General features: G+C 39.7%; 5 protein-coding genes across 9 annotated transcripts; 4 read left to right on the top strand and 1 right to left on the bottom strand.

Annotated features, from left to right (window-relative positions):
• The first annotated feature begins 93 nt into the window (after positions 1-93).
• On the top strand, positions 94-3,837 carry LOC112556834. The gene is made up of 7 exons (XM_025226212.1): positions 94-119; positions 691-932; positions 1,159-1,269; positions 1,404-1,485; positions 2,106-2,273; positions 3,309-3,412; positions 3,719-3,837. The coding sequence occupies exons 2-6, from the start codon at positions 723-725 to the stop codon at positions 3,410-3,412; spliced, it is 675 nt and encodes a 224-aa protein (XP_025081997.1). The 5' UTR covers positions 94-119; positions 691-722; the 3' UTR covers positions 3,719-3,837.
• A 946-nt stretch (positions 3,838-4,783) lies between these two features.
• LOC112556832 (protein bark beetle-like) lies at positions 4,784-8,825 on the top strand. Its single transcript, XM_025226209.1, has 7 exons — positions 4,784-4,996; positions 6,159-6,305; positions 6,532-6,741; positions 7,026-7,171; positions 7,417-7,762; positions 7,977-8,136; positions 8,291-8,825. The coding sequence occupies exons 1-7, from the start codon at positions 4,942-4,944 to the stop codon at positions 8,457-8,459; spliced, it is 1,233 nt and encodes a 410-aa protein (XP_025081994.1). The 5' UTR covers positions 4,784-4,941; the 3' UTR covers positions 8,460-8,825.
• Positions 8,826-9,867: 1,042 nt separating this feature from the next.
• On the top strand, positions 9,868-13,745 carry LOC112556830 (protein bark beetle-like). Its single transcript, XM_025226208.1, has 7 exons — positions 9,868-10,009; positions 11,165-11,311; positions 11,532-11,741; positions 12,026-12,171; positions 12,417-12,762; positions 12,976-13,147; positions 13,306-13,745. The coding sequence occupies exons 1-7, from the start codon at positions 9,955-9,957 to the stop codon at positions 13,475-13,477; spliced, it is 1,248 nt and encodes a 415-aa protein (XP_025081993.1). The 5' UTR covers positions 9,868-9,954; the 3' UTR covers positions 13,478-13,745.
• A 1,018-nt stretch (positions 13,746-14,763) lies between these two features.
• Positions 14,764-21,500, bottom strand: LOC112556829 (methionyl-tRNA formyltransferase, mitochondrial-like). 2 transcript variants are annotated; one of them, XM_025226206.1, is made up of 10 exons: positions 21,411-21,500; positions 20,546-20,752; positions 19,125-19,188; positions 18,606-18,748; positions 18,181-18,303; positions 17,633-17,735; positions 17,164-17,239; positions 16,760-16,851; positions 15,532-15,921; positions 14,764-15,005 (listed from the first exon to the last, which is right to left on the bottom strand). In XM_025226206.1, the coding sequence occupies exons 2-10, from the start codon at positions 20,707-20,709 to the stop codon at positions 14,829-14,831; spliced, it is 1,332 nt and encodes a 443-aa protein (XP_025081991.1). In that variant the 5' UTR covers positions 20,710-20,752; positions 21,411-21,500; the 3' UTR covers positions 14,764-14,828. The 2 variants fall into 2 exon arrangements, with proteins under 2 accessions (XP_025081991.1, XP_025081992.1); XM_025226207.1 differs by having other exon boundaries at positions 21,402-21,452.
• A 292-nt stretch (positions 21,501-21,792) lies between these two features.
• LOC112556835 lies at positions 21,793-25,485 on the top strand. 4 transcript variants are annotated; one of them, XM_025226214.1, is made up of 4 exons: positions 21,793-21,890; positions 23,214-23,301; positions 23,557-23,803; positions 24,207-25,485. In XM_025226214.1, the coding sequence occupies exons 2-4, from the start codon at positions 23,288-23,290 to the stop codon at positions 24,453-24,455; spliced, it is 510 nt and encodes a 169-aa protein (XP_025081999.1). In that variant the 5' UTR covers positions 21,793-21,890; positions 23,214-23,287; the 3' UTR covers positions 24,456-25,485. The 4 variants fall into 4 exon arrangements, with proteins under 4 accessions (XP_025081999.1, XP_025082001.1, XP_025082000.1 ...); XM_025226216.1 differs by having other exon boundaries at positions 21,808-21,827; XM_025226215.1 differs by lacking the exon at positions 21,793-21,890 and adding an exon at positions 22,346-22,687.
• Positions 25,486-25,596: the final 111 nt, after the last annotated feature.

The following is a 25,596-nucleotide window of genomic DNA, read 5'->3' as shown; positions in this document are numbered from 1 at the left end:
CATGATCGCGTGAAATCAGCTGTTTTATGACAACAAATTATGATCAGAATTTAGAAAGACATGGCACCTCTTATCTTTCAAAGTCGTCACAGGTCGCAGGCTAGTTCATCTGCGTACAGGTAAGACACAGGAGGTTATCTCGCTATGATCAAACATGTTGATTTCAGCCACGATTAGATGTTACAAGTAATAAACATTACAAAAGGTACCTGAATAAACTGGCAGTCGGATTTCTGAAATACATTTCTCTGCCTTCATCGCGATCATTCGGCTGTGCTTTATCCGGACAGCAACTGTTGTAGTGTTCAGGGGACTGAGATGGTGTGTGACCGAAACATTTGTTGTGGTTAATAGGCCAGTCATGATGCAAGCCACTGGCACTAGATAGGACTATCAAAACAAACGCTGTGAATGTAATAGAAATAAAAAGGATACATATATATACATGTACCTATAATTTATAGTAATATTTTTGCATGCATAGATTTATACACTAAGAATACATACATATAATTGTATATATAAACATAATGCAAGCATGCCTTATATTTAAATTTTTGAAGTTACAAAGCTCTTCTGATGATAATTCCCTCATTCCCGTTTACGTTTATTTTAATTGTCGCTTCGTGGCAAAATTTCTAGATTTTGTCCAAAACGTGTTTTCAAACATTGAGCTGTAATTATTCACAGGTTTTCATTTCCGCACGACTCTCTAAATCGGAATGGTGTCATCTACCCAGTACCTGTCCATCGCTCTGATCATCATGGTCATTGCATCAGCAGGAAGAGCCTGGAGTAAAACGCATCCTAAAGGGAGAGCACCTCACTCGGGGAGACAATCCCAGGGTTGGTGTGTTCCTGAGGCATGGATGGGAGGAAGAGGGATAACTGAGGGAACTGTCGATGCACACGGCACTTACACAATTACCAGAGTATGTTGAATTTATATTAGGAATTATTTTATTATTTTAAGTATTAATTTAGGCTAATTATCGCCGCTTATTAATTATATGTTCGTGGTACAAAACAGTGATTACATTAGACTTCAAGCTTCTTACTGTCTATCCAAACAAACTTATAGCTCATTGTGATAGGCAGGGCACAAACTGAAGTTGTTTATGTATTCATGGTCTGCTCTTCTGTTTACCTGTCTTGTAGACATACGGGTATATAAGGTACTCAGCCACACTGCAAAAGCTGTCAATGATCGATATTCCAATCGCACCCGAAGACAAAGGCTACCTGTGGAGAATTTACGACTACCCAGCGGTGCGTACGATAAAACTAATAATCATTTCGAATGTCTGATGGTTTATACCATTGTATAGATTGAAGACGAAACTGCGGCTGTTTTCATCTCATTAGCAGAAAACGATATGAACGTGTTTGACTCCTTGTCACAGAGCATTTTGTACACGATGACAGACGACCAAACCTGCATCAAAGAAAAGCTGCCTGGACCCTTCTTCCCTATGTGTGTGCCAGGTATGTTATACGATATCCGTTGGACTTCCTTTTCACATTGCCTGATTCCACTTTCAGTTCAACAAAATTGTGTCGAGCATTTCTTTTCCATTAGCTGCGATGTGCATGTTCAAACACATTTTTTTTTCTCTGAGTTCTTTTGTTCAGACCGCATTTTGTTTAGTTTGCTGGCATCCAATTAAAATCTAAGATTAATGTTCGTGAGGAGGGAAATTTTCAAAACAACAGTTAGCTCAAAATTATTCACAGATGTTTCAAAGTAAGACAGATAATGTTAATTGATAAAATTATAGCTCACTGCCTTTGAAGAGCCCCAAAGATCAAACCATGTTATAATAATTTTTTCACCACTTTACATACACAATGTTCATTTCTGATATGATTCTTTCCATATAAATTTATTTTATTTTTATTTTGCTTTCCTTTCTTCTACACATCTAAGTTATTAGGTGTCGTCCATGCGGACTTCTGAATCCTTCACCTTTCTCACTCCTGTTTATTTTAGAATAGCTGCAAACACTTCCCCTTTAGACGTGAAATTCTATACTTTCCCTTGGAAGACCTGTTTTTAATCATTAGTCTGGCATGCCTGCTAGCTTCCTACCTCTCTCTCTGTGCAGAAAATGCGACTGTAACTTTTGTCAAGTCCTACTACGGGACGGACCAGAACAGTGTGTGGGCCCTGGAGCTGGCGGGCGTCGCCCCAGATGGTCTCAACTACCGCGTGTCCTTGTCGCAGAACACGCACATGCCCATCTTTGAGGAACAATGGGGAGGCTTCGATGGACGTACGTTATGTAAAATATTTTGAAAGAACTGTTGGCTTACTGTTTCCTCCATGAAACGGATTTTTTTTATTATTGCGTTAGCGGCACATGATTTGTGATTGTTCCCATACCTTCTGCCCAGAGCTGAAAATCATTTGTAGAACAATTTCAAATTATTCCTGATCATTTTTCTTGCTCTCTCTCTCTCTTGAAAGTTCGGATTGCTTTACTTTTTTCAACCTTATCAACTTTCTCTTCTTAACCATTTTCCTTATGTACCGAATATTTTTGTATTTCAATTTGTCTCTTGATATTTATTTCCTGTTCGGTGAAGCAAAGATTGCTCGCAAATAATAATATATTATACATTATAATATTTTTTCATCCTTTCTCATAAAACAGATATGGTATAGCAGGGCTTCTGCTAAGGCTTAATTCTTTGGGGTCCCAGGGACCCCTTTTTCAGATTTCTAAGGGGTCCCAGGCTAACTCTAAGGGGTCCCTTTGCAAAGCTGAAAAAAAAACCCCAACAAATCAACTACTTTGTCAACTGCCTTTCACGCACACAAAGCGCTGTAATGTCTAGTCAGAAACGGCGAGATTTCTGTGCCATGATGTCTGTGCAAGCATCTGTGATGAGTTTATGCTCACTGTACTTGGGCTGCTCACTTTCTTTCCGTTTCTGAGACGATGATTTTAACCACGCTGTCAACGACATCTTGGAAATAGGTTAGAACTCTTCCCGGTAAGGGAAAAAACTCAGTGCAAGGGAAGTAACTCTCACCCTGTAGCAGACGACAACAATAGATTGGGCTACGATGTCAGACACTACACTTACCCAATTTTGTATCAGTTCTTCGCCCAAATTTGAAGAGGTCCCCTGGGACCCCATTGACGAAAATTGAAGGGGTCCTCCGAAACTTTTAATTCGTACTGTACGCAATTTTTTGCGTAAGCAGAAGCCCTGGTATAGTCTACGAAAACAAGCACGGAAAATACTGATGTTCCCAGTACAATTGACATACTTTAAAAAGGAATTTGATTCAATTTTTCCAGAAAATGTCTTCAAAACTATTTCCTACTACAACGTTACGATTCAGGATGTACCGGATGCTGCTTTTAGACCTCCAGACATCTGTCTTAATGTCACAGTATCCTAGGTAACCTCCTCCCTTCATCTCTCTCTCTTACTGTGAGTGTGCAAGTGGTCTTAATTTGATTTGTTGTTGTTCTTAAGTGCCTAAGAAGTTCACAGCTTTAAATGGCGTGAGCAAGTGGTGCTGAGGAGTTAGTACTTGTACATGTGGGTAGAAGAATTATTGCCATGGAGTTAAATAACTACTCATTTCCGGATCTGTTGTTACACTCTCCTGAAGGGATGAAGACAAAGATAACTTCGCAAGCCTCTTAGTAATGTCAGTGAACAGACGTTAAAACAGATAAACATGCTCTGATATATTTTTCAGGCTTCCGTGGACAGAGTCAAAGAGAGTTTGAAAAGAAGTCCCTTCTCCTTTCTAAGGGAATGTATCCACTACAAACTACAAAGCGAAAAAATATGAATTAAAAATAATTTTTAAAAATAGTTGAGCAATTACACGAATTTCTTGACAAACTGATTTTCTTGCATTTGGTAAAACGTTAGCATCCTTTTAAAAGAAGACACGCACGCACGGACACCCACATGCACGGACGCGCGCGCACACACAGCCAGAGAGAGAGAGAATGAGAGGCAGACGGGAATATGGACAAAGAGAGAGACACACACACGTGCATAGACCTGTACAAGACATATTTACCCAAACACATGCAAACAAAACCAAGCCCACGCATGTATTTGTACGCCAAGCATGTGTCACACTCGCATATTGATACGACAGCAGACAAACAGATGTGAACACACTAAAACACTTCCACAAAAGTAGTCAAATAGTAAAATACCGATTGCTCCAGGTTTGTTGTAATACTGATGTTGTGAAAGAGTGATCTATCGATTCAGTGCAGTATATGTTTCACCCTCCCTCCAGTTACATACATATGAAATCATCAAATTAACACTTCTTTACTCACAATAGCTCCCTCCTGTATTCGATTTAACCAGTCTTTGTGCCAGCATATCGAGCATATCCAGTAGTGTGTCCATTAACTACATGAACAGAAGAGAAACCTACACACATTTCAAAATCAAAATGAATGTGTGTGCATGCATTTTTTGTATTATCGGAATTGCTCATTATTAACAGATTCAAGGTGTGCTACTAAAAGCACTCCAAACAAAGACAGTGTAATAAAAGAACTAAACTGAGCTGTATCAGAGTGATCACCGCGCTATACCAGTAACATTTGTTGTAGGAAAAGAAAATGACGGGCCATGTCAAATGAACATCGACACCATCCCTGTACTGCATCTCTCCCCACCCTAAAAACCAATGTCGATGCGCCGGCTACATATTTTCAGTAATGAAAAAAGACATCTGGTTATCTTCCAGAGACTCGCAGGATGTTTTCTAACATTTACATTTTTGCAGCCCGCTTATTGACTTAGTGAGCTGATAAGATTGCTTTAGGTGTGTGGCACTTTTTAATGATTTATGGGTTAAAACAGCGCTCTGCTCCCAAACTGACTAGTCAGAGCACCATATACCAAAGACATACAGAGGTCTGGCTCTAGTGTCTCTCAAGATTCGCCATGGAAGCCAGACTTACCATTCTCGGGGTTATAGTGGCTTGGACATCAGTGGCAGGTAAAGTATAGCTAATAGAATGGCATATCATTGTGTACTAGACTTGTTACATAAACAAGAAAAGGAGCAAAATTACTTCCACAGAGTATACAAATATGAAACAAATTGCCGTAAGGAGTAAAGCATTTCAAAATCTATGCACAAAAAAAAGACATTGTATTACTTTTTCTTTTATCTCAGCGCCTCACAGGAGATATTACATACCTTGTCTTTAATAAAACACATCACAGGAAATACTTTAATTAGATTGTCCGCCTTTAAAAAATAAAAATTCCAAAGAGAAATTATGGAATAGCTTTTTTTAGCTTTCAATAGATTGATGTGAAGATTGTTTGTTATTTAAAGACAGGTATGGGGAAGGGGTGAAATAGATTACATCTTTGTCTTGTAGAAGTGTGTGTGTGTCTGTGGATTTAATAAAGATAATTCTAAAGTCATGTTAAAAGTGTACCCAAGTTCAGAAAGTTTACTCGAGCTTGCGAATGAGAAACTCCTCTTGTCCACTTCACAATGGCTGGTACCTGTTTTATCAGGTCGGGTAGCAGGTGGATTAGGAAGAGCACTGGACTCCGCTTTCTCTGTCATTCTGTACAGACTAATACTATCAGTGCCCCCACTAGGCCATGGGACTCGACTAATCTAAAGAAATAGCATTATCTATTGTAACCGCATTCGCGACACCAAAAATACGAACTGCGACAAAACATTACACGAGCCGTCTGCATATTATTACGTTAAATACAAAACACACACACACACTGTGACACACACATACTTGACAGTGTCTTTTCTTATCCCTACTACTTTGTATTTTGTTTGGTCCTCTACTAAATTTACTCAAAGCGCTTAAAACGTTTCCAACTATCATAAGAAATCGACTCCCTTTTAATTTTCTGCAGCAATCTCATACACGATTTGAGCTTAAAAATTACAGCAAAGATAAATTCAGTAGCTATGAGTGTAGGATTATAAGAATAAAATTTCACCTTGTGTGTCTTCATGTGCATTCATTCCGCTAGTCACCCTCCACCCCTTTTTGTTTAACAAGAACGAACTTTATCATAATAGAACGAACGACTATTTTGCTTGCTTTCCTGAAATTTTTCATTCGATTCTGACAAACATGTACACTAAATATTAAAAATTACTCGAATTCCACCAGTCTCGGCTTTCAACTGGACCGCGTCGTCTCCAGCAGACGGGACTTCGATTCTTTTATGTCCAGGAGACAATGTGACCATTCCGTGGAGTTTTGAGACAAGTCGTGGAGACGCTTTGGTCAACGTTGAATGGTATTTCCAGCCAGAAGGTATGTTTGCTTGCTTGTGTACGTATTTGACGTGACTGAGACAATAGAAGAAGTGAAAGATTTCATGTAAACAACATTCGTGGATGGATGCCTTTCATTTCAAGAAGGTTCCCAAAACGAACACAAAATAAATATTTAAAACATTTCATGAATGTGAGAAAAAATAGTACGTGCTGTAAACGAAGTCACCTAGGCATACAACCTTTACTCTGTCTCGTGCCTGCAGGGGATCGTCCACGTCTTCTGGCAACCTACGTGGCAGGAAACTATCTCACGCCATCAACAACAACTCAAGAATTGTCATTTCTGCCTAACGCTGGCCTCCAGGTGTCCCGAGTGCAGCAAGACCAGTTTGGTGTCTACACGGTGCACGTCAACATCAACAAAGGCGGCTCCAGCGACACGGAAACACGCAACGTCACCCTCCTCCGCCCAGGTAAGCGATCATGAGTAGACGCACAGGTGAGCGGAAGGTGTGGGGCAGGGTATACGAGTGAGCATTTTATGCCAAAAAATATGAGTGCAAGAAGCACTTAATTCTAAGGGAGAAAATTGTGATAAACATTACCAAAAAAATAAAAGAAATAAAATAGGAGATACTGAAAAAAAGAGCGAGCGAGCAACAGCTCAGTGTTCATCGTGCGCTAGTAACACCTCCCCTAAACGTGGAAATGTCGACCACTCTTCCCGAATGTAACAAACGCAGCTCTTGACTTGCAGAACCGCCAGTTGCAAGCGGTGGACGCTTGACAGCGAGCGTGCAGCCCAGGGCTGTCTATCGGGAGGACACGAGGGAGTGGCACGTGCAACTGGAGTGTGGTACACTGCTTGACATCGGAAACCCACCCTTCACAGTCTTGTGGACGGTTAGTTGAATGCTTGTTCCTTTTCCACCTTTCTCAGATATACCTTCGATACAGTTTAGAAAATCATCTATGTTAAAAGTGCTAGAACAATTACCTGTCGTTGCTTACAGCAATTCGATAGAAGAAGAAAACTAATTTCCTGTTTCTAGACATCGGGATGTTAGTGGAACATACTGTTCTACACTGTACATGCTGGAGTCTTTGCATCCCAAGATGCCTCGGCTTCATACATTGTTTCTGTGCAGACTTCTCAGGAGGAGACCGTCAACAGCTCCTCGTACAGCAACGGCACCTTCTACCTGACTCTGCCCAACCCCGCGGAGGGCGGCGACTACACCTGCTCGCTGAGCAGCACTGACCACACCACTGCATGTCTGAATCTGAATCCCTCGCTGGCGAACGGAGCTGCAGTAAAGGTTGATTCAGTTCTGACGAAGTTTATGGTGTTGGAGGGCCGCCTCGAGGCGCTGCAGGAGGAGAACAGAGAGCTGAACCAGACGGACAGGACACTGCACCAGCAGGTGAACATGCTGCAAGCGCAGAACGCAAATCTTACATCCCAGCTTCAGCAGCTGAGGAACTCTTGCTCAGGTGAGAACGGGATTCACCATGTACTTCTAGCGGCAATAGCGCTCAAAAGAAAGAAAAAAAAGACAGAAGAAAAAGACAAAATATTAGGCTTCATATTAAACTGTTGTTTGTTTACTGCATTCATGATTCATTGTTTATACAGACAGGGATGTTTACAAATAGATCGCGGTTACATACGTGCACTTTCAGCAACTTTGCCCTGTGGTGAAACTAGTTGCAGGTAGCCACACCAGTGTGGTGCGCCTAGTGGATGGTAGACGGCCTTCGGAGGGTCGCCTGGAAGTCAATGTCGATGGCGTGTGGGGAACGGTCTGTGACGATGATTTCACAGTTCAGGCTGCTACAGTAGTTTGCAGAATGCTGCAGATCCATAGGTATACAATCATATCCCATCTTTCATCTTTTATTTTTAAATGCATTTTGGTAGATATGTTTCCATGGACCTCATAAACTTTTGTATTGACTTAACGATAATCCTTTCCTCAGTCGCACCTTTGTATCTACATCAGGGTGAATGGAATGTTGCAGCACATCGCCCGTGGTGCAGAAGATGGGTACTTTCCCTCCTGGCACAGGCAAGATTCTACTGGATGATGTTCACTGCGATGGAAGTGAAGCCAGCATTTTCTCCTGTAACCATCGCCCCGTCGGAGAAAATAACTGCCAACATGTTGAAGATGTTGGGCTCAGTTGCTAACTCTGATTTTCTGTCGTAAACAGCTGCCAATCTCACCTAATCAAGAAACACATACACAACTGAACATAGGTGCTCAGTAAACACTACAAACCACTTTCTGAACTCATCTGCTTACAAAAGACGGTATTTATTTAGATACTTGGGCTTTGCTTTAGGATATTATCTTTAAAGGGAAAGACTGTAAATTTTCAGGTAAACTGCTAAGCTGTTGGATGACAGATGTAATTTTTTATTCATATACAGCAGCCATGCCAGAAGAGGCTGTCATCAGTATCGTCAGAAAGCAATGTAAGGTCGCCCTGTACAAAGATGTCTTCTCAATTTTGGATCAGTTAAGGGAACATAAACAGAATTTAGTTCTGTGAATTTAATTTGTGCATTTAAGATTCGTTTTCTGCATGTTGTATGAAGAGATGTATCCATTTCTATTGTGATTTCATATTCAAGGCACTAATAAGTGATATAAGTCTTCTGAGCACGGACGCGCGCACACACAGCCAGAGAGAGAGAATGAGAGACAGACGGGGATATCGACAAAGAGACACACACACACACACACGTGCATAGACCTGTACAAGACATATTTACCCAAACATACAAACAAAACCAAGCCCAAGCATGTATTTGTACGCCAAGCATGTGTCACACTCGCATATTGATACGACAGCAGACAAACAGATGTGAACACACTAAAACACTTCCACAAAAGTAGTCAAATAGTAAAATACCGATTGCTCCAGGTTTGTTGTAATACTGATGTTGTGAAAGAGTGATCTATTGATTCCGTGCAGTATATGTTCCACCCTCCCTCCACATACACACATATGAAATCATCAAATCAACACTTCTTTACTCACAATAGCTCCCTCCTGTATTCGATTTAACCAGTCTTTGTGCCAACATGTCGGGCATGTCCAGTAGTGTGTCCATTAGCTACATGAAAAGAAGAGAAACCTACACACATTTCAAAATCAAAATGAATGTGTGCATGCATTTTTTGTATTATCGGAATTGCTCATTATTAACAGATTCAAGGTGTTCTGCCAAAGTTTTCTGCATGTCTTGCGCTAAAAGCACTCCAAACAAAGACAGTGTAATAAAAGAAATAAACTGAGCTGTATCAGAGTGATCACCGCGCTATACCAGTAACATTTGTTGTAGGAAAAGAAAATGACGGGCCATGTCAAATGAACATCGACACCATCCCTGCACTGGTTCTCTCCAAACCCTAAAACCAATGTCGACGCGCCAGCTACATATTTTCAGTAATGAAAACCACATCTGGTTATCTTCCAGAGACTCGCAGAACTTTTCTATCATTTACATTTTTGCAGCCCGCTTATTGACTTAGTGAGCTGATAAGATTGCTTTAGGTGTGTGGCACTTTTTAATGATTTATGGGTTAAAACAGCGCTCTGCTCCCAAACTGACTAGTCAGAGCACCATATACCAAAGACATACAGAGGTCTGGCTCTAGTGTCTCTCAAGATTCGCCATGGAAGCCAGACTTACCATTCTCGGGGTTATAGTAGCTTGGACATCAGTGGCAGGTAAAGTATAGCTAATAGAATGGCATATCATTGTGTACTAGACTTGTTACATAAACAAGAAAAGGAGCAAAATTACTTCCACAGAGCATACAAATATGAAACAAATTGCCGTAAGGAGTAAAGCATTTCAAAATCTATGCACAAAAAAAGACATTGTATTACTTTTTCTTTTATCTCAGCGCCTCATAGGAGATATTACATACCTTGTCTTTAATAAAACACATCACAGGAAATACTTTAATTAGATTGTCCGCCTTTAAAAAATAAAAATTCCAAAGAGAAATTATGGAATAGCTTTTTTTTTAGCTTTCAATAGATTGATGTGAAGATTGTTTGTTATTTAAAGACAGGTATGGGGAAGGGGTGAAATAGATTACATCTTTGTCTTGTAGAAGTGTGTGTGTCTGTGGATTTAATAAAGATAATTCTAAAGTCATGTTAAAAGTGTACCCAAGTTCACAAAGTTTACTCGAGCTTGCGAATGAGAAACTCCTCTTGTCCACTTCACAATGGCTGGTACCTGTTTTATCAGGTCGGGTAGCAGGTGGATTGGGAAGAGCGCTGGACTCCACTTTCTCTGTCATTCTGTACAGACTAATACTATCAGTGCCCCCACTAGGCCATGGGACTCGACTAATCTAAAGAAATAGCATTATCTATTGTAACCGCATTCGCGACACCAAAAATACGAACTGCGACAAAACATTACACGAGCCGTCTGCATATTATTACGTTAAATACAAAACACACACACTGTGACACACACATACTTGACAGTGTCTTTTCTTATCCCTACTACTTTGTATTTTGTTTGGTCCTCTACTAAATTTACTCAAAGCGCTTAAAACGTTTCCAACTATCATAAGAAAATCGACTCCCTTTAATTTTCTGCAGCAATCTCATACACGATTTGAGCTTAAAAATTACAGCAAAGATAAATTCAGTAGCTATGAGTGTAGGATTATAAGAATAAAATTTCACCTTGTGTGTCTTCATGTGCATTCATTCCGCTAGTCACCCTCCACCCCTTTTGTTTAACAAGAACGAACTTTATCATAATAGAACGAACGACTATTTTGCTTGCTTTCCTGAAATTTTTCATTCGTTCTGACAAACATGTACACTAAATATTAAAAATTGCTCAAATTCCACCAGTCTCGGCTTTCAACTGGACCGCGTCGTCTCCAGCAGACGGGACTTCGATTCCTTTATGTCCAGGAGACAATGTGACCATTCCGTGGAGTTTTGAGACAAGTCGTGGAGACGCTTTGGTCAACGTTGAATGGTATTTCCAGCCAGAAGGTATGTTTGCTTGCTTGTGTACGTATTTGACGTGACTGATAGAAGAAGTAAAAGATTTCATGTAAACAACATTCGTGGATGGATGCCTTTCATTTCAAGAAGGTTCCAAAACATACACAAAATAAATATTTAAAACGTTTCATGAATGTGAGAAAAAATAGTACGTGCTGTAAACGAAGTCACCTAGGCATACAACCTTTACTCTGTCTCGTGCCTGCAGGGGATCGTCCACGTCTTTTGGCAACCTACGTGGCAGGAAACTATCTCACGCCATCAACAACAACTCAAGAATTGTCATTTCTGCCTAACGCTGGCCTCCAGGTGTCCCGAGTGCAGCAAGACCAGTTTGGTGTCTACACGGTGCACGTCAACATCAACAAAGGCGGCTCCAGCGACACGGAAACACGCAACGTCACCCTCCTCCGCCCAGGTAAGCGATCATGAGTAGACGCACAAGTGAGCGGAAGATGTGGGGCAGGATATACGAGTGAGCATTTTATGCCGAAAAATATGAGTGCAAGAACCACTCAATTCTAAGGGAGAAAAATGTGATAAACATTACCAAAAAATAAAAGAAATAAAATAGGAGATATTAAAAAAAAAGGGCGAGCGAGCAACAGCTCAGTGTTCATTGTGCGCTAGTAACACCACCCCTAAACGTGGAAATGTCGACCACTCTTCCCGAATTTAACAAACGCAGCTCTTGACTTGCAGAACCGCCAATTGCAAGCGGTGGACGCTTGACAGCGAGCGTGCAGCCCAGGGCTGTCTATCGGGAGGACACGAGGGAGTGGCACGTGCAACTGGAGTGTGGTAAACTGCTTGACATCGGAAACCCACCCTTCACAGTCTTGTGGACGGTTAGTTGAGTGCTTGTTCCTTTTCCACCTTTCTCAGATATACCTTCGACACAGTTTAGAAAATCATCTATGTTAAAAGTGCTAGAACAATTACCTGTCGTTGCTTACAGCAATTTGATAGAAGAAGAAAACTAATTTCCTGTTTCTAGGCATCGGGATGTTAGTTGAACATACTGTTCTACACTGTACATGCTGACGTCTTTGCATCCCAAGATGCCTCGGCTTCACACATTGTTTCTGTGCAGACTTCTCAGGAGGAGACCGTCAACAGCTCCTCGTACAGCAACGGCACCTTCTACCTGACTCTGCCCAACCCCGCGGAGGGCGGCGACTACACCTGCTCGCTGAGCAGCACTGACCACACCACTGCATGTCTGAATCTGAATCCCTCGCTGGCGAACGGAGCTGCAGTAAAGGTTGATTCAGTTCTGACGAAGTTTATGGTGTTGGAGGGCCGCCTCGAGGCGCTGCAGGAGGAGAACAGAGAGCTGAACCAGACGGACAGGACACTGCACCAGCAGGTGAACATGCTGCAAGCGCAGAACGCAAATCTTACATCCCAGCTTCAGCAGCTGAGGAACTCTTGCTCAGGTGAGAACGGGATTCACCATGTACTTCTAGCGGCCACTGCGCGCTCAAAAGAAAGGAAAAAAGACAGAAGAAAAAGACAATATTAGGCTTCATATTAAACTGTTGCTTGTTTACTGCATACATGATTCATTGTTTATACAGACAGGGATGTTTACAAATAGATCGCGGTTACCTACGTGCACTTTCCCCAACTTTGCCCTGTGATGAAACTAGTTGCAGGTAGCCACACCAGTGACCCCAACAGCGTGGTGCGCCTAGTGGATGGCAGATGGCCTTCGGAGGGTCGCCTGGAAGTCAAGGTCGATGGCGCGTGGGGAACGGTCTGTGACGATGATTTCACAGTTCAGGCTGCTACAGTAGTTTGCAGAATGCTGCAGATCCATAGGTATACAATCATATCCCATCTTTCATCTTTTCCTATTTTTAAATGCATTTTGGTAGATATTTTTCAATGGACATCTTATAAACATTTGTATTGACTTACGGTAATCCTTTCCTCAGTCGCACTTTTGTATCTACATCAGGGTAAATGGAATGTTGCAGCACATCGCCCGTGTTGCTGAAGATGGGTACTAACTTCCCTCCTGGCACAGGCCTGATTCTACTGGATGATGTTCGCTGCGAAGGAAATGAAGCCAGCATTTTCTCCTGTAACCACTCCCCCGTTGGACATAACAACTGCGATCATCGTGAGGATGTTGGGCTCAGTTGCTAGCCCTGATTTTCTGTTGTAAACAGCTGCCAATCTCACCTAATCAAGAAACACATACACAACTGAACATAGGTGCTCAGTAAACACTACAAACCACTTTCTGAACTCATCTGCTTACAAAAGACGGTATTTATCTAGATACTTGGACTTTGCTTTGGGATATTACCGTTAATGGGAAATGGCAGTTAAGCAATTTAATTAGGATGACCAATTAAGTCATGGTGTAAACTTACTGTGCACCAATGCTAAATAAAAGTGTGTTTGAGTTCTACTTAGTGACTTTAATTCAATAAAACTAGGATAGTAGCAAAACTGAGGATCATTTTGTGGCCTGGAAGAGATTTCATCTGGCCCAAACAGATTTTTTTTCCATCTCACCTTAGCCTACAACAAAACATTCATATATTTTTTTCAGCTTCTTGTCATCTGTCACAGCAGTTTAAAAAAAATGCGCGATGCTATCATTATGCAAAACAAAAATGTTGTCTTCCCCACTGATGGACAATCAAAGAAAGTTAAAATAATGATGAGCTGTTGACACTCAGGGCCGCCGAGAGCCAGCCCGGGCCCCAGGACAGACGACCTCTCCGGGCCCCTTGTACTTGTAATCGTAAATTATTTTCCCAGTATATAATGTATGTTTACAATTCGAATCTCAATAAGAAGAAGAAAAAAAATACACTGACCAAGGCCGGGCCCCCTTGACAGCAGCGGGCCCGGGTACACCAGACCCCTGTCCCCCCTTCTCGTCAGGCCTGTTGACACTGCACAGTTCCTGATGTTTACTTTGAACAGCAATCTGCTAGTTCCTAATAAAATGTAGCAGATATCTGGCAAAAGTAAGTTTCATTTCAGGTGCTTGCAGTAAAAAAATGCATAAATATCAACGGCACATTAAGTCCCTGAAACTGCAGCAGATATATCTACAAGTCCGTAAGTCCATGTAAATAAATATAAACCAGCAGCTGAACTTCATGGTCTAAACACATTTTGTGTTGCTGTGACCTATTAGTACACAGGATAGTAACTAACGAGAACAAGAAGAGCCCAAAGGACTGGACCACTTCACTCAAGCTTGGAAGCATTAACTACATATAAAAGAATGTGCAAAGTATGGCATATCCATAAAAGACACATACATAGTCATATACGCATCCCCAAGGCCTTCAAACAACAATGGCGAGTGCAATCTATCTTGGTCGTGGTGCTGCGCATCACAAATACCCATTATTATTATTAACAGCATCCACCCAGCAACATACATGCAGACACGTAAACAAACATGTAACCACTTTTCAAGAAAAAAATGATGCCAAACTTTACACCAAATCCTACTTTATTATTTTTAAATTTATCAAGTTTTTGCTTTTGGTTGCTGAACAAAGTTCCAGTACTCGTGACTAAACAGCCCATTATGCAAGCTCTGGAATCGAACACATTTCCTCTTGCCTCTAGACAGGTAGCCATTATAGAAATCTTCAGCTGCCATTGTCTTCTTGTACACCACTTTTCTGAATGCCACCCAGCCATTCTGCCCACACACAAGATGCCACAAGTAAAAATAAAAGAAGACTTAATTGTGGAAAGTAAATGATTTGCTATTATAGGGGTGTTATAGGTTTCTCTGTTTACCCTTTTTAAAACTTCTGCCTTCATAGGCAGCAATAAATAATGGGCAAATGATTAAATAAGGGTTTACAATCCTGGAAAATTTATATACTTAAAGCTACTGAAAAAGAAGCAACTACTACTCATGGCCTGGTATGTTGATATCTTATGGTTTTTCAAGTAGTTTGGGGTTGGTGTATATTTAACACTAAAGCTGTGTTGCATTATGATCAAAATTTAAAGTAACAAGGAGAACCAACTAATATTTTGACTCTTTTATACAGGGTTAGTTACATACATAAACTGACAAATACACAAGTTGTTTTAGACAGTGAAACACTTGCTTACCTCTCTTCTTAAATTTATCAGGTTAAAGAGAGTAAAATGCTTGTCTTCAAAATATACCAGACTCCTATTGATGTTTACTGCTCTACACGTCATATTCTTACCTTGCATTTTACACAGATGGCTCGAAGCTTTCTATTGAAGATGACTGTTCCAGGTGTGTCTGACTCACTACTCACATCCTGTTCACCATCCACAGATTTACTGTTCATATTTGACCTGACATGAACACTAGCTATACTGGCTGCAGTGGTGTCATGTTCTCCAGGAGGTGCAGGCGACAAATAGTCAACAAACTGATGCACACTTGAGCAATTTGCTCTTAGACTGACTGTGGATGAACCTTTGATGACCTTTGTGCTGTTATCTTTCCTCAAGTCAACAGATGTCATATGAGACTCACTGCAAAGGTCCAGTGAAGGAGATGAGGTTTGCTGCAGAAGCATGTCCATCAGTTTGACTGTCTCGCCTTCCATACATGTGCGTAAGGGGGTCTGCATAAATAAACACTGAGACTCTGTTACATGTAGTGGTAACTCAAATTAAAGACAATATATAAAGTCTTTGCTTAGATGCATTCCATTCTTTACCAACAAACAGAACAGTATAATTTGGAAATTCCCAATTCTTCTCTTATATGTCAATACTCTGTGTTTGTCTTTTCATTTTTTTTTCATGAGCATGTACATACTCATACTCTTGTTTTTTCCTAAATACATCCACACCTTTAGATGCCAGAACTGATGTATGGACACTGTGGTTAGATAGTAACTTCTCAAGACATTAATCCAGTTAGGATTTTCCTTCGAAGAGAACATAATGTACTGGTAAAAAAGAAGTGTAGATGCACACAAAAAATAAAACAGTAATTTCAAAATAACTGATAAAAGTATTGACTCATGCACTGCCAAATGGAAATGGAGTATGGATAATTGAATTTGTACTTGTCACTGCTGGGACAGATTTTCAAATCATAATGCTACAAACACTGCAAATTTTCAGGTTAACTACTAAGCTGTTGAATGACAGATGTATTTTTTATTTATATACAGCAGCCATGCCAGAAGACGCTGCCATCAGTATCATCAGAAAGTGATGTAAAGTCCCCTTTACAAAGTTGTCTTCTAAATTTTGGATCAGTTAAGGGAACATAAACAGAATTTAGTTCTATGAATTTAATTTGTGCATTTAAGATTCGTTTTCTGCATGTTGTATGAAGAGATGCATCCATTTCTATTGTGATTTCATATTCAAGGCACTAATAAGTGATATGAAATGAGTCTTCTGAGCATAAGTTGTGTCCCCCCAGTAATATCTGTAATTAACAATTACCTTGTCAGAGAGTGCCAGAAACTGACGCTGTATCTCCTCCACTGTGTGCTCTTTCCAGTTGACATCACTCATGTGTGGCAATGGCTTATGAGCTGCATGTACACACACACACAGGCCTCAGTGCATACCAAAAAATCCTCCTAAATCACCAAATTTAATTATATTTAATTAAAGGTAGCTTTGTCTATCAAATCAATGTGATTTGTATCAAACTCTTTTAGAAGCAATACATACACAAAACCAATAAAACAAATCTTAGAACTCTTTTTGATGAGTAGTTTTTAATTAAGTTGTAAGTGAAATCCTGCAAAAATGATGCTTTTGATGGAAGCAGTGTCAAACCTTTGGCGGTAGCAGCAATCTTTTTAAACTGAAAATACGTGAGTCATAATTCCTCCACTTACCATATGTCACACCAACAGAAGATTGGGGCCAACTTGTGGTCAAAATATGAGGCATCTCCAATAGCGTTTCCAGTAACTTCATGAAAAGACAAGAAGCCCTAACACATCTATTTACACACCAAAAGGAGTATGCATGTCTGCACATTGAGTTATACACTTTTGTTGGTTTGTGCTATTGTTTACTATAGTACTAGCAAGAGCATGGTACACAACTTCAACTATTCTATACGTATGTCAGAACACTTCATCTACAAAAACCGTGCAAATAAACTGCATTGTTTTCCCCCACTGAACATTTACACAAAACTAATTTTTGTAAAACAAAATCTTTTGGTCTTCAGCATTATTTTTAAAGTATTCAAAGTTTTTTTATTTAATATCTAGTGAACATAAATTTAAATTAAAAAGTAACAAGACACAATCAAAAACAGAAAACATACTAGTCAGCTAAAGTGTCATGAATACTCACCAATGCAGCACCCTCCTCAGCCAGATATGTAGAGAGATCAGCTGCACTCCAGCCGAAAGGAAAACAGAGTTGTTTCTGCTTCACCAGTGGGCCAGTGTCAAAGCTAAGATGAGATATTCCAAAGTATTTTTTCTGTATATTTCCTGACAGAAGTTCATTCTTCTGGCTTTTAGCAGTAAAAGATGAAGTTGGTCGTACACAACAAATGTAAAACAGCACAAGAACTTAAGCTTTCTTATGGCATGCTAGATATTTTTAATGTCTGTCTGACCTAATCATCATAGCAAATTCTCAGAAGTACTATTTCTTAATGCAGCAGCTACAAAAAATTGTTGAAGATGTGTTGTTAGATCTGTCTTAAAGTGTCTATGTGTCTTGTTTGCTTTTTTTTCTAATGGTCCTCAAGATTCTACAAAAATTCAATACACAGTAACTTACACAAAGAAAGGTGTTGGCTTGAGAAACTGATCCTGACTACCCAAGTCAAAGCTTAGAAGGTTAAACTCTGAAGCCACATAACAGATAAATGGAGGAAATTTTAAACTCACTGCCGAGGCTGAATACTCATGATGCTGACTGCTGTTTCAGGGTCACCATTCAGGACAGTGTGCTGTACAGGTGACGCACCTCGCCAGCGAGGCAGCAATGATGGATGAACATTCAAGATGCCACTAGAAACAGGTACACTAATAACTCAAAGCAGCCTTATGAAAGGATTACAGACCTCAATCAAAAGGAGCATACACACTGTGTCTAATGTGATCAATGGAAGCAGCTGGAGCACTCAAGCTCACAAATTGTGACTGGAGTCACCAAATACTGTGACCATCTCTTATGTATTATAAGTATTGTTGTACAAAATATAATCATGTAACTTCTAAAATTAAATGTCCTATTGAATATTGCAATAAAATTTTATGGCTGGCATGGTATTTGAAGATTTGATATTTTGATGGTTGATGCTCTGACTCACAGAGGGAACATAGAAATGACTCGACTAGGTACCAGACGTCCAAAGGAAACAAGAACTCCCACATCAAATTTGTCGTGTATATCCTTTAGTGGCCATGGAAGCAGTGTTATGCCCTGGGTGACTGCATACTGGGCAACAGGTGACTAAACAAACATATGACAATGCATGATATTTTGTCCCCTTCAACACATGCATTTATACCTATAAATTAGCAAAAAATCAAAAAAATAGTAGCCATTCTTTTCCTCTAAGAAGTGATAAGGAGAAAAAATAATACTGAAAAATTAATTTAAATGATGTTTTTGCAGTTAAATATGGTGTTAACAGTCTAAAATGATGCACTTAAGTTTGCTCCTGGGAGAAAAAAGATGGTATCTGAAGAGCATTAAATTAGCCACAGATACTTCAAAATAATTTTTTGACTGAAAAAGCTTTAAGATTTCTTAACGTTTTCGAAACATTACTATCAACTATACTTAAAGTAAACTTTTAGTAAGGAAAAAATCTACAGTATCATACCTGGTTGGATGTAGATACAACATGAAGTTTGCTGACTACTGATGAAATATTATAGCTGTTTAATCTGGAGACACATCAAATATCAAAAGATAATTGAGATGAAGAAGATTGTTAAAAACATGTGTATTCACGAGACAAAACTAAATAAATAAACAGAAGCTTTGATTTCTTTCAAAGAGTTTACCTCGTCGCTGCCTCTGTTTGAGTAGGCAATGCTGATGTTCCTTTTGTTACCTCAACATGTAACTTAGGTTACATAATGTCTGCTGACATATCTCTTGATGAACATGTTTTTCACATCTGTAGTTCTGCATACTATGAGTTCCAGAAGATCAGCTCCATTCGCCATATGCTGTCCATCGCAACAACCCAAATTCTCATCTGTTCATTAGCTCTGTTTAAACTAGACTATTGCAACTCTCTTCTTGCTGGATGTCTGCAATACTTCATTCACAAGATTCCGAAAGTCTAAAATTCAGCTGCTTGTCTCATTTATAAGACTCACAAATCTGAACATCACTACTTCAACCATCTTCCTTGGCTACTAATTAAAGCTTAGAATAGAATACAAGCTCTCAACTTCATCACTACTTTACTGAAACCTTGTCTGTCCACACCCTCACCTGAAACCTTCACTTTTCCTCTGACTGCTGCAGTCTTTCCCTCCCTCCTACAAAGACAGTCACATACAGAAAACAGACTTTCTCCCTCTGTGCTGCTAAGCAGTGTCTCTTCCACATCACAGTCACCTTGAATTCCAAGCCTACATTTAAACGTTCTCTGAAAACACATCTTTTCACAAAGTACTATCCCTGAATGTACTATTCTTACCTCCCTTGTAAATCTGTCCATGTGTAACCATCATGTAACGGCTCCATCTTTACATTATTTACAGTACCTATATCCCTTCATACCATAGCTTTATGTTCTACACTTGTACTTCATCTTTATATTGTTTAGCGCCTATATGTACTTCACTGTCCACTGGCTGTTATCTTTCATGATTACTGGTCTGTGCAGAGAGTGCAATGTTGGTCATGATGCTGTGTGTTATAAGTATGCATTACAATGACAATTATTAAGACTGTGAAAGACTACATTTATATATGCATTCTTCATAAAGCCTGTTGGAAATTATTCTAAATGAATATGGGGGAATTTTACAAATGCTCTGAAAGCAGTTTATAAAAAAATTTTAACTTTTAATATATGTTCAAGCTGAGAGTCTACAATATTTTACATCATAACTGACATGCATTATTTTTACAACTCACCATTTCCATGTAACTCCTTAAATCTATACTTCACTTTTAGTTTTTGGAACAGCTTCTTTTCAAGTGTGATGCCTCAACATATATCAATAGGTTCACATCTTGTGTCCACCAATAATTTGAATACCTCTATCTGTCTCTGTTACTCACCTTTCTTTATGAAGGGCTTTAAGTGTAGGGAGAGCAAAGTGATCTGTGCCAAAGAAAAGAATGCTGAATGGGGAACTGGTGTTGGAACTGGTGCTGCTAACACATCTGATACAGTTCCAATGGACTGTTTTGCTTCCAGAATACAAAAGACATTTCCACTTCATGTTTAGCGATCAATCTTGTACTGGTAGCCTCTCTATTATCCAGCTGCAAAATATTTGATATATTGCATCATTATAGTATTTGCTTTTGTGTAAAAACACATACACACAATTTTATGTGCATTAACAGTTGTAGACTGTTAAATTATTGCATGCAATTAAGATAGTGAGGGTCTAAGGTGCCTCCCATGTGTATTTACTTGAAACAGTCACATCCAAAAAAATTATACACAAGTGATTTTATGTCATTGATCTTGTATATTTATGGTGCACAAAACTCATGTAACTAATTTCTCCACATTACAATGTTTCTATTACAATTATGTGACCATCGCAAATAACATCTAAACATGATTAAATTGCTTTCTTCAACTCTCTCTCTCCTAGCCTGTGTGTATAATTATATAAATATGCATGTGGTTGGATGATGTAAGATTGTACAGATATGAGACATTTTTATATTTCTCCAAAGTACAAGCAGATGACCCAGTTCAATGTAAATACAATGGTTCTAATAGCAGTCTTGATTTATTCTTCATTTGTCATTCATGGTTATACCAGTTAACGAAGAATGGAAAATTGTCTTCCATCATATTAAGCTCTAATTTCTTGTCGTATCCGTAAAATCTCGGTTATGCTCTCAAACTATGGGGGTACAAAATGCAGCAATACGAACAGAGAGAAATCGCTATTTCTTTAAACACCTTTAGTTGTGTCGACGACGATAAATGGCTAGCCACAAGGGAAGCCACTCTCATCAACACAAGGTAAGTCATCTCCACGTCTGCTCCAAGCTGGACACAGAACAACCTGATTCAGAGAACCGTGACTGCCTCACATTCAGTTGAAATAAATATACTAAAATGAACAAGAAAATACAATAAAGTTCTTTTTTAAGTAAATCTGATCAGTAAACCCTCGTTCCTATAATTTATGTGATTGGGGAGAGGATTGTTTTAATTTTAATGACTTCTGTATGGATTTATATTTTTCATTTGACGTTTTCACAGCAAGTTTAATCTTTAAAAAAAAGTAACAGCTAATTATCCTTGTTCGCTCTACTCTTCTAGAGCATAAGGAAGTACTTGCTGGAATTGATGGCGACCGGGAAGTGGAGAGGGGTGAGTGGTTCCCGGCAGTGTATATAAGCGGTTACAGATTTCATCGCGGGACACCTACCTTATGTACGTGAAACACTATTGGTGTAGGCCATTGTAGGAATGAATTTCATTATTTTTGTAATGCTGACCAACGTAAAAATAGTTTGTCACCTTTTTACCATGCTCACCATTCTGTTGCTTAAGTTCCATTCATTATTAACTTCAAGAAATAAAATTAACCTATCTACTAGATTAGCTCGATTTATATATGTACATTAAAATATATCAAAACCCCTTAGAGGATGACAGATTAATCAAGAATGTTGAATCTTGTATCTTTTTGCTCACTTGCCAGCTCCTATAGTAGCCCCAATTACTTTTGGCGGAAGATCTATACCAACAAATGCAACGGGGGAAAAAATTTGTGGAACTATGGGAAAAAAAAAACTATTTGTGCACAGTCGAATCAAAACTTTGCACATGGCAGATTGTACCATCTGTTTCACAAGTGGCACGCTGTTGCTCTCAGATCGATTCTGTACGTTAAAAGCGGGCAGGTCTCAAACCCCCGACATCTTCCCTCTCTCCAGTACACCAGTTATCGATTGATATGAGTCAGCGCAGCGCTTAATGTTTCTAATTGTTTTCCCTCTGTTTTGTGGATGATAAGTAATTAAGTGAACTCTATTTGTGGACACAACTATGCCAAAAGGAAAGAGTCTTCTAGAAAGATTCATGATTTAAAGTGTTTGGTATAAGGAGAGGGACGGCAAGTTTGTAATCACTACCTCCCCACCTCTACCCGTGCACACACTTCCGGAGGCAGGCTTCATTCAGACTGTCAACAGCTTGATCGAGAGTCGGAGTGGTATTTATTTTTAGTACGTTTGGACAGAATTGTTCCATAATTTTTATACAGTACAAGTAATTGTTTATCGGGAACCACTGTGGAAGTTGCAAATTCTAAAATTTTCTACTCTCGATCAGTGATCTCACCTTAAAGGTAAGAATGTCTCAATTGTGGAAATGTCAAGGAAAACATTTTGCCAGTTTTGCTCAGTTTTGAGGAGCTTTAAATATTTAGAGCTCTAGTATTGCCACAAGAGAATCCTCGTGTACAGACACTTGCAGATACACTGGTGCAAGCACGTGTCCAAGCCGGTATGTGCATAAACACGGAATGCATTTCTCATTGTGTACGAGGACAGATCATCAAACCTTATTTCATTTATTTTTTTCAAATATTTATTTATTCGTTCGATATTTTGAAAAGAGCATTAACACAATTTGGATTGACTTAAACAAGTATTAACTTTGATCAACTTAAACAAGACGGTGTGTGTGTGCGCGCGCGAGTGTCAGAAGCCATAAATAGTATGTAAACATAAATGTATTGTTTTTACACAGTTTGAACTGCAAGTTGCTGTGCATACATGCCACACCTGTTACAGATGCTACAACGATACCTACTCAACTGAACAATGGATGATGATACGTGAGCTGATTTCGCCTATAATTTCTAATCGAAATAGAGGCATTAAAAGTGAATGTGCTAAAATACGAATCGTAGCTCTGATGAAACCTTTAACCCCCTTACGTCAGCCCTCTAATAAAAATAAGTTAATGAGAAAAAAAATCATTCTGTCTTGGCTATAATTCTAATAACACTGCTACTCATGTTTACAGTCGCATTACTAGGAGATCGAAGTGGTGACGTGTTTCCGATGGAGTACCTAGTTTTTTTGCACAGGTTTCTGGTCGGTGGCTTTGACTTGGGCCACCTAATCCTTGCCTTTGTCATCGTTGGAATCTTCGCCCTCATCGTTTACTGCTTATGGGCGTGGCCATGCGGTGAAAACTGTCGTGAACAGCCTCTGGAAGGCAGAGTGATTCCATATCCAGGGAGGGGCACCAAAGTGCACGACCTTGGACTACGCGAGCAGGACGCGTGCCTGATGTATGCCATGGAACTAGAACCAGGAACCTTCATCCTTGAGGTCAGACTTCTCTGCTCCTCGAGCGGCTTTTATTCTTTTATTCCGAGTTTTCGCTGTCTACAGTAGTGTATGTCTGTCGTTGTCTGAAATGTTTGTATCTCGTTCAATCCTTAATTTTCGGCGTCTTGCTCATTGTATGCAATATTCCGTGTCTGTAAAAAAAAAAAAAAAAAAATACTGTTTTCTCTGTCCCCCTCCCTCCCTTTGTCTCTCTTTCTCTGTTTGGGTGGGTTGGGAAGGGGGGGAGAGTTGCTGAAATCTCCCATAATTCTCCTACTACTAAAGGCAGAGAGAGAAAAAAGGAATTTGTTCACGAAAATTTGTTGTTGTTGTTGTTGTTGTTGTTTGTTTGTTTTTTCATTCGTCTGCAGTTGCTCTCAGTACGCTCTCCTCTGTCTTTCAGAGCTCAGATGGCGAACTGTTTCGGGTTCTTCACGAGTACGACTCCCTGGCTAACCAAGGTACTCCGAGTCGAGGTTTCCCCGCAGGCGCGGTGGTGCCGGTTCATTACATCCCCGCCTACACCCGCGCCCACGTGCAGACGCGCCCTTCCGCCCCCCACGTCAGTCTGGTCGAGGACGACGAGCAGGTGGTCCGCCATTGGAACACACAGCCCTGGCGACCGCTGTGCGTTCAGACCGGCAGCGGATGACTCGCAAAACGTTTGATCACTCGTGGTGTCCGGGGCAAATCGACAGGTTTTCTCTTTCCTCCCTTGAGCCGGTCTCTTGAGGTAGGCTCCTTGCTTCAACGAAGTCGAATGAAGCTATGGTCAAAGACTGGTCTGGCCGTCGATAACCATGCAGTGATATCGTTCTCTAAAGTCCTTTTAAGAAGCTCAATCAGGGTTTAGTAAGTCAAATGTTTTACGCCGGGATCAGACGCTTTCGTTTGTATTGTACGTATGCACAACAGCGAATCTGCCTATATATCAAGTTTTAGAGATAAATTTTATTTTATTTTCAACAGAAATGTACAGACGGTGAAAGAAATATGCGTGTTTTCAGATAAAATTCTACCTACTTTGACCAGATCAGCAATTTCGCAGGGTAAACAAAAACCCGACATTGCACAAGCGAAAGGTTTGTTTGAGGAGGTCGGGGGGGGGGGTGGCAGTCTTTTAAAAATATAACTTTTTTTTTTAAAAAAAAGAGTTAATATAAGTAAGGTCAAAAGTTTATTGCTTGTACAGTCACTACATCTGCTTATCCATTCTCACCACGTTGTGGGAAGAAATTGTGCAGAAAATCTTCATCTGCAGCGAAGAGGTTTTTTTCAGTTTCGGCTGGAATTAAATATATTTATTCAGAGGGCCAGAGTACTCCTTGACCAAGTTTTTCATTGACGCAGCCAGACGATGTGAAACCAACTTTATGAAACTGTTTATGTGATAACCATATAACTATTAAGCTTTGAGTACTCTTGAGTGAAACAGTACAGTTCGTTCATATCTCAGTGTCTCGTCTTCACGTTTATCTCCTTGCTTCTCTGCAGTCATTTCTTGGAAGATGTCTTTTACATCCCCAAAACAACTTAATTTCACACTGTGGACAATTTTAAACTTAAAACATGACAGTATCACTGAGACGCTGCATTAATCATTTCTTAACTCGAAAGTTACATCCAATATTCTAAGAATCACATGATGATGAATAATAAATAAACATCCTAGAATCATGTTACTATTTTTAGAAAGTCTTCTTTATGTGGTGCAAACTGGTTTAAATTTTTGTTTTCAAATATTTTATATAATATTCGTTTAGATATGCCACGCGACAACGAAAAGCATAATT

The sequence above is a fragment of the Pomacea canaliculata genome, linkage group LG2 (assembly GCF_003073045.1).
Source record: "Pomacea canaliculata isolate SZHN2017 linkage group LG2, ASM307304v1, whole genome shotgun sequence".
Lineage (NCBI taxonomy): Eukaryota > Metazoa > Mollusca > Gastropoda > Architaenioglossa > Ampullariidae > Pomacea > Pomacea canaliculata.
This window is presented reverse-complemented; position numbering and strand designations above follow the sequence as displayed.

Excerpts from the sequence above, each read along its gene's own strand:
- LOC112556834 (XM_025226212.1), top strand. The coding sequence starts at position 723 with ATGGTGTCATCTACCCAGTACCTGTCCATCGCTCTGATCATCATGGTC. Across the intron at positions 933-1,158 it reads GCACTTACACAATTACCAGA|ACATACGGGTATATAAGGTA; the intron begins GTATGTTGAATT and ends CCTGTCTTGTAG. Across the intron at positions 1,270-1,403 it reads GAATTTACGACTACCCAGCG|AGCATTTTGTACACGATGAC; the intron begins GTGCGTACGATA and ends TCCTTGTCACAG.
- LOC112556832 (XM_025226209.1), top strand. The coding sequence starts at position 4,942 with ATGGAAGCCAGACTTACCATTCTCGGGGTTATAGTGGCTTGGACATCA. Across the intron at positions 4,997-6,158 it reads GGCTTGGACATCAGTGGCAG|TCTCGGCTTTCAACTGGACC; the intron begins GTAAAGTATAGC and ends GAATTCCACCAG. Across the intron at positions 6,306-6,531 it reads ATGGTATTTCCAGCCAGAAG|GGGATCGTCCACGTCTTCTG; the intron begins GTATGTTTGCTT and ends TCGTGCCTGCAG.
- LOC112556830 (XM_025226208.1), top strand. The coding sequence starts at position 9,955 with ATGGAAGCCAGACTTACCATTCTCGGGGTTATAGTAGCTTGGACATCA. Across the intron at positions 11,312-11,531 it reads ATGGTATTTCCAGCCAGAAG|GGGATCGTCCACGTCTTTTG; the intron begins GTATGTTTGCTT and ends TCGTGCCTGCAG. Across the intron at positions 12,763-12,975 it reads GCTGAGGAACTCTTGCTCAG|TTGCAGGTAGCCACACCAGT; the intron begins GTGAGAACGGGA and ends TGATGAAACTAG.
- LOC112556829 (XM_025226206.1), bottom strand. The coding sequence starts at position 20,709 with ATGAAGTGGAAATGTCTTTTGTATTCTGGAAGCAAAACAGTCCATTGG. Across the intron at positions 18,304-18,605 it reads GTCATTTCTATGTTCCCTCT|TGGCATCTTGAATGTTCATC; the intron begins GTGAGTCAGAGC and ends ACCTGTTTCTAG. Across the intron at positions 15,922-16,759 it reads TTCTGGCACTCTCTGACAAG|ACCCCCTTACGCACATGTAT; the intron begins GTAATTGTTAAT and ends TTATTTATGCAG.
- LOC112556835 (XM_025226214.1), top strand. Across the intron at positions 23,804-24,206 it reads CAGGAACCTTCATCCTTGAG|AGCTCAGATGGCGAACTGTT; the intron begins GTCAGACTTCTC and ends TCTGTCTTTCAG.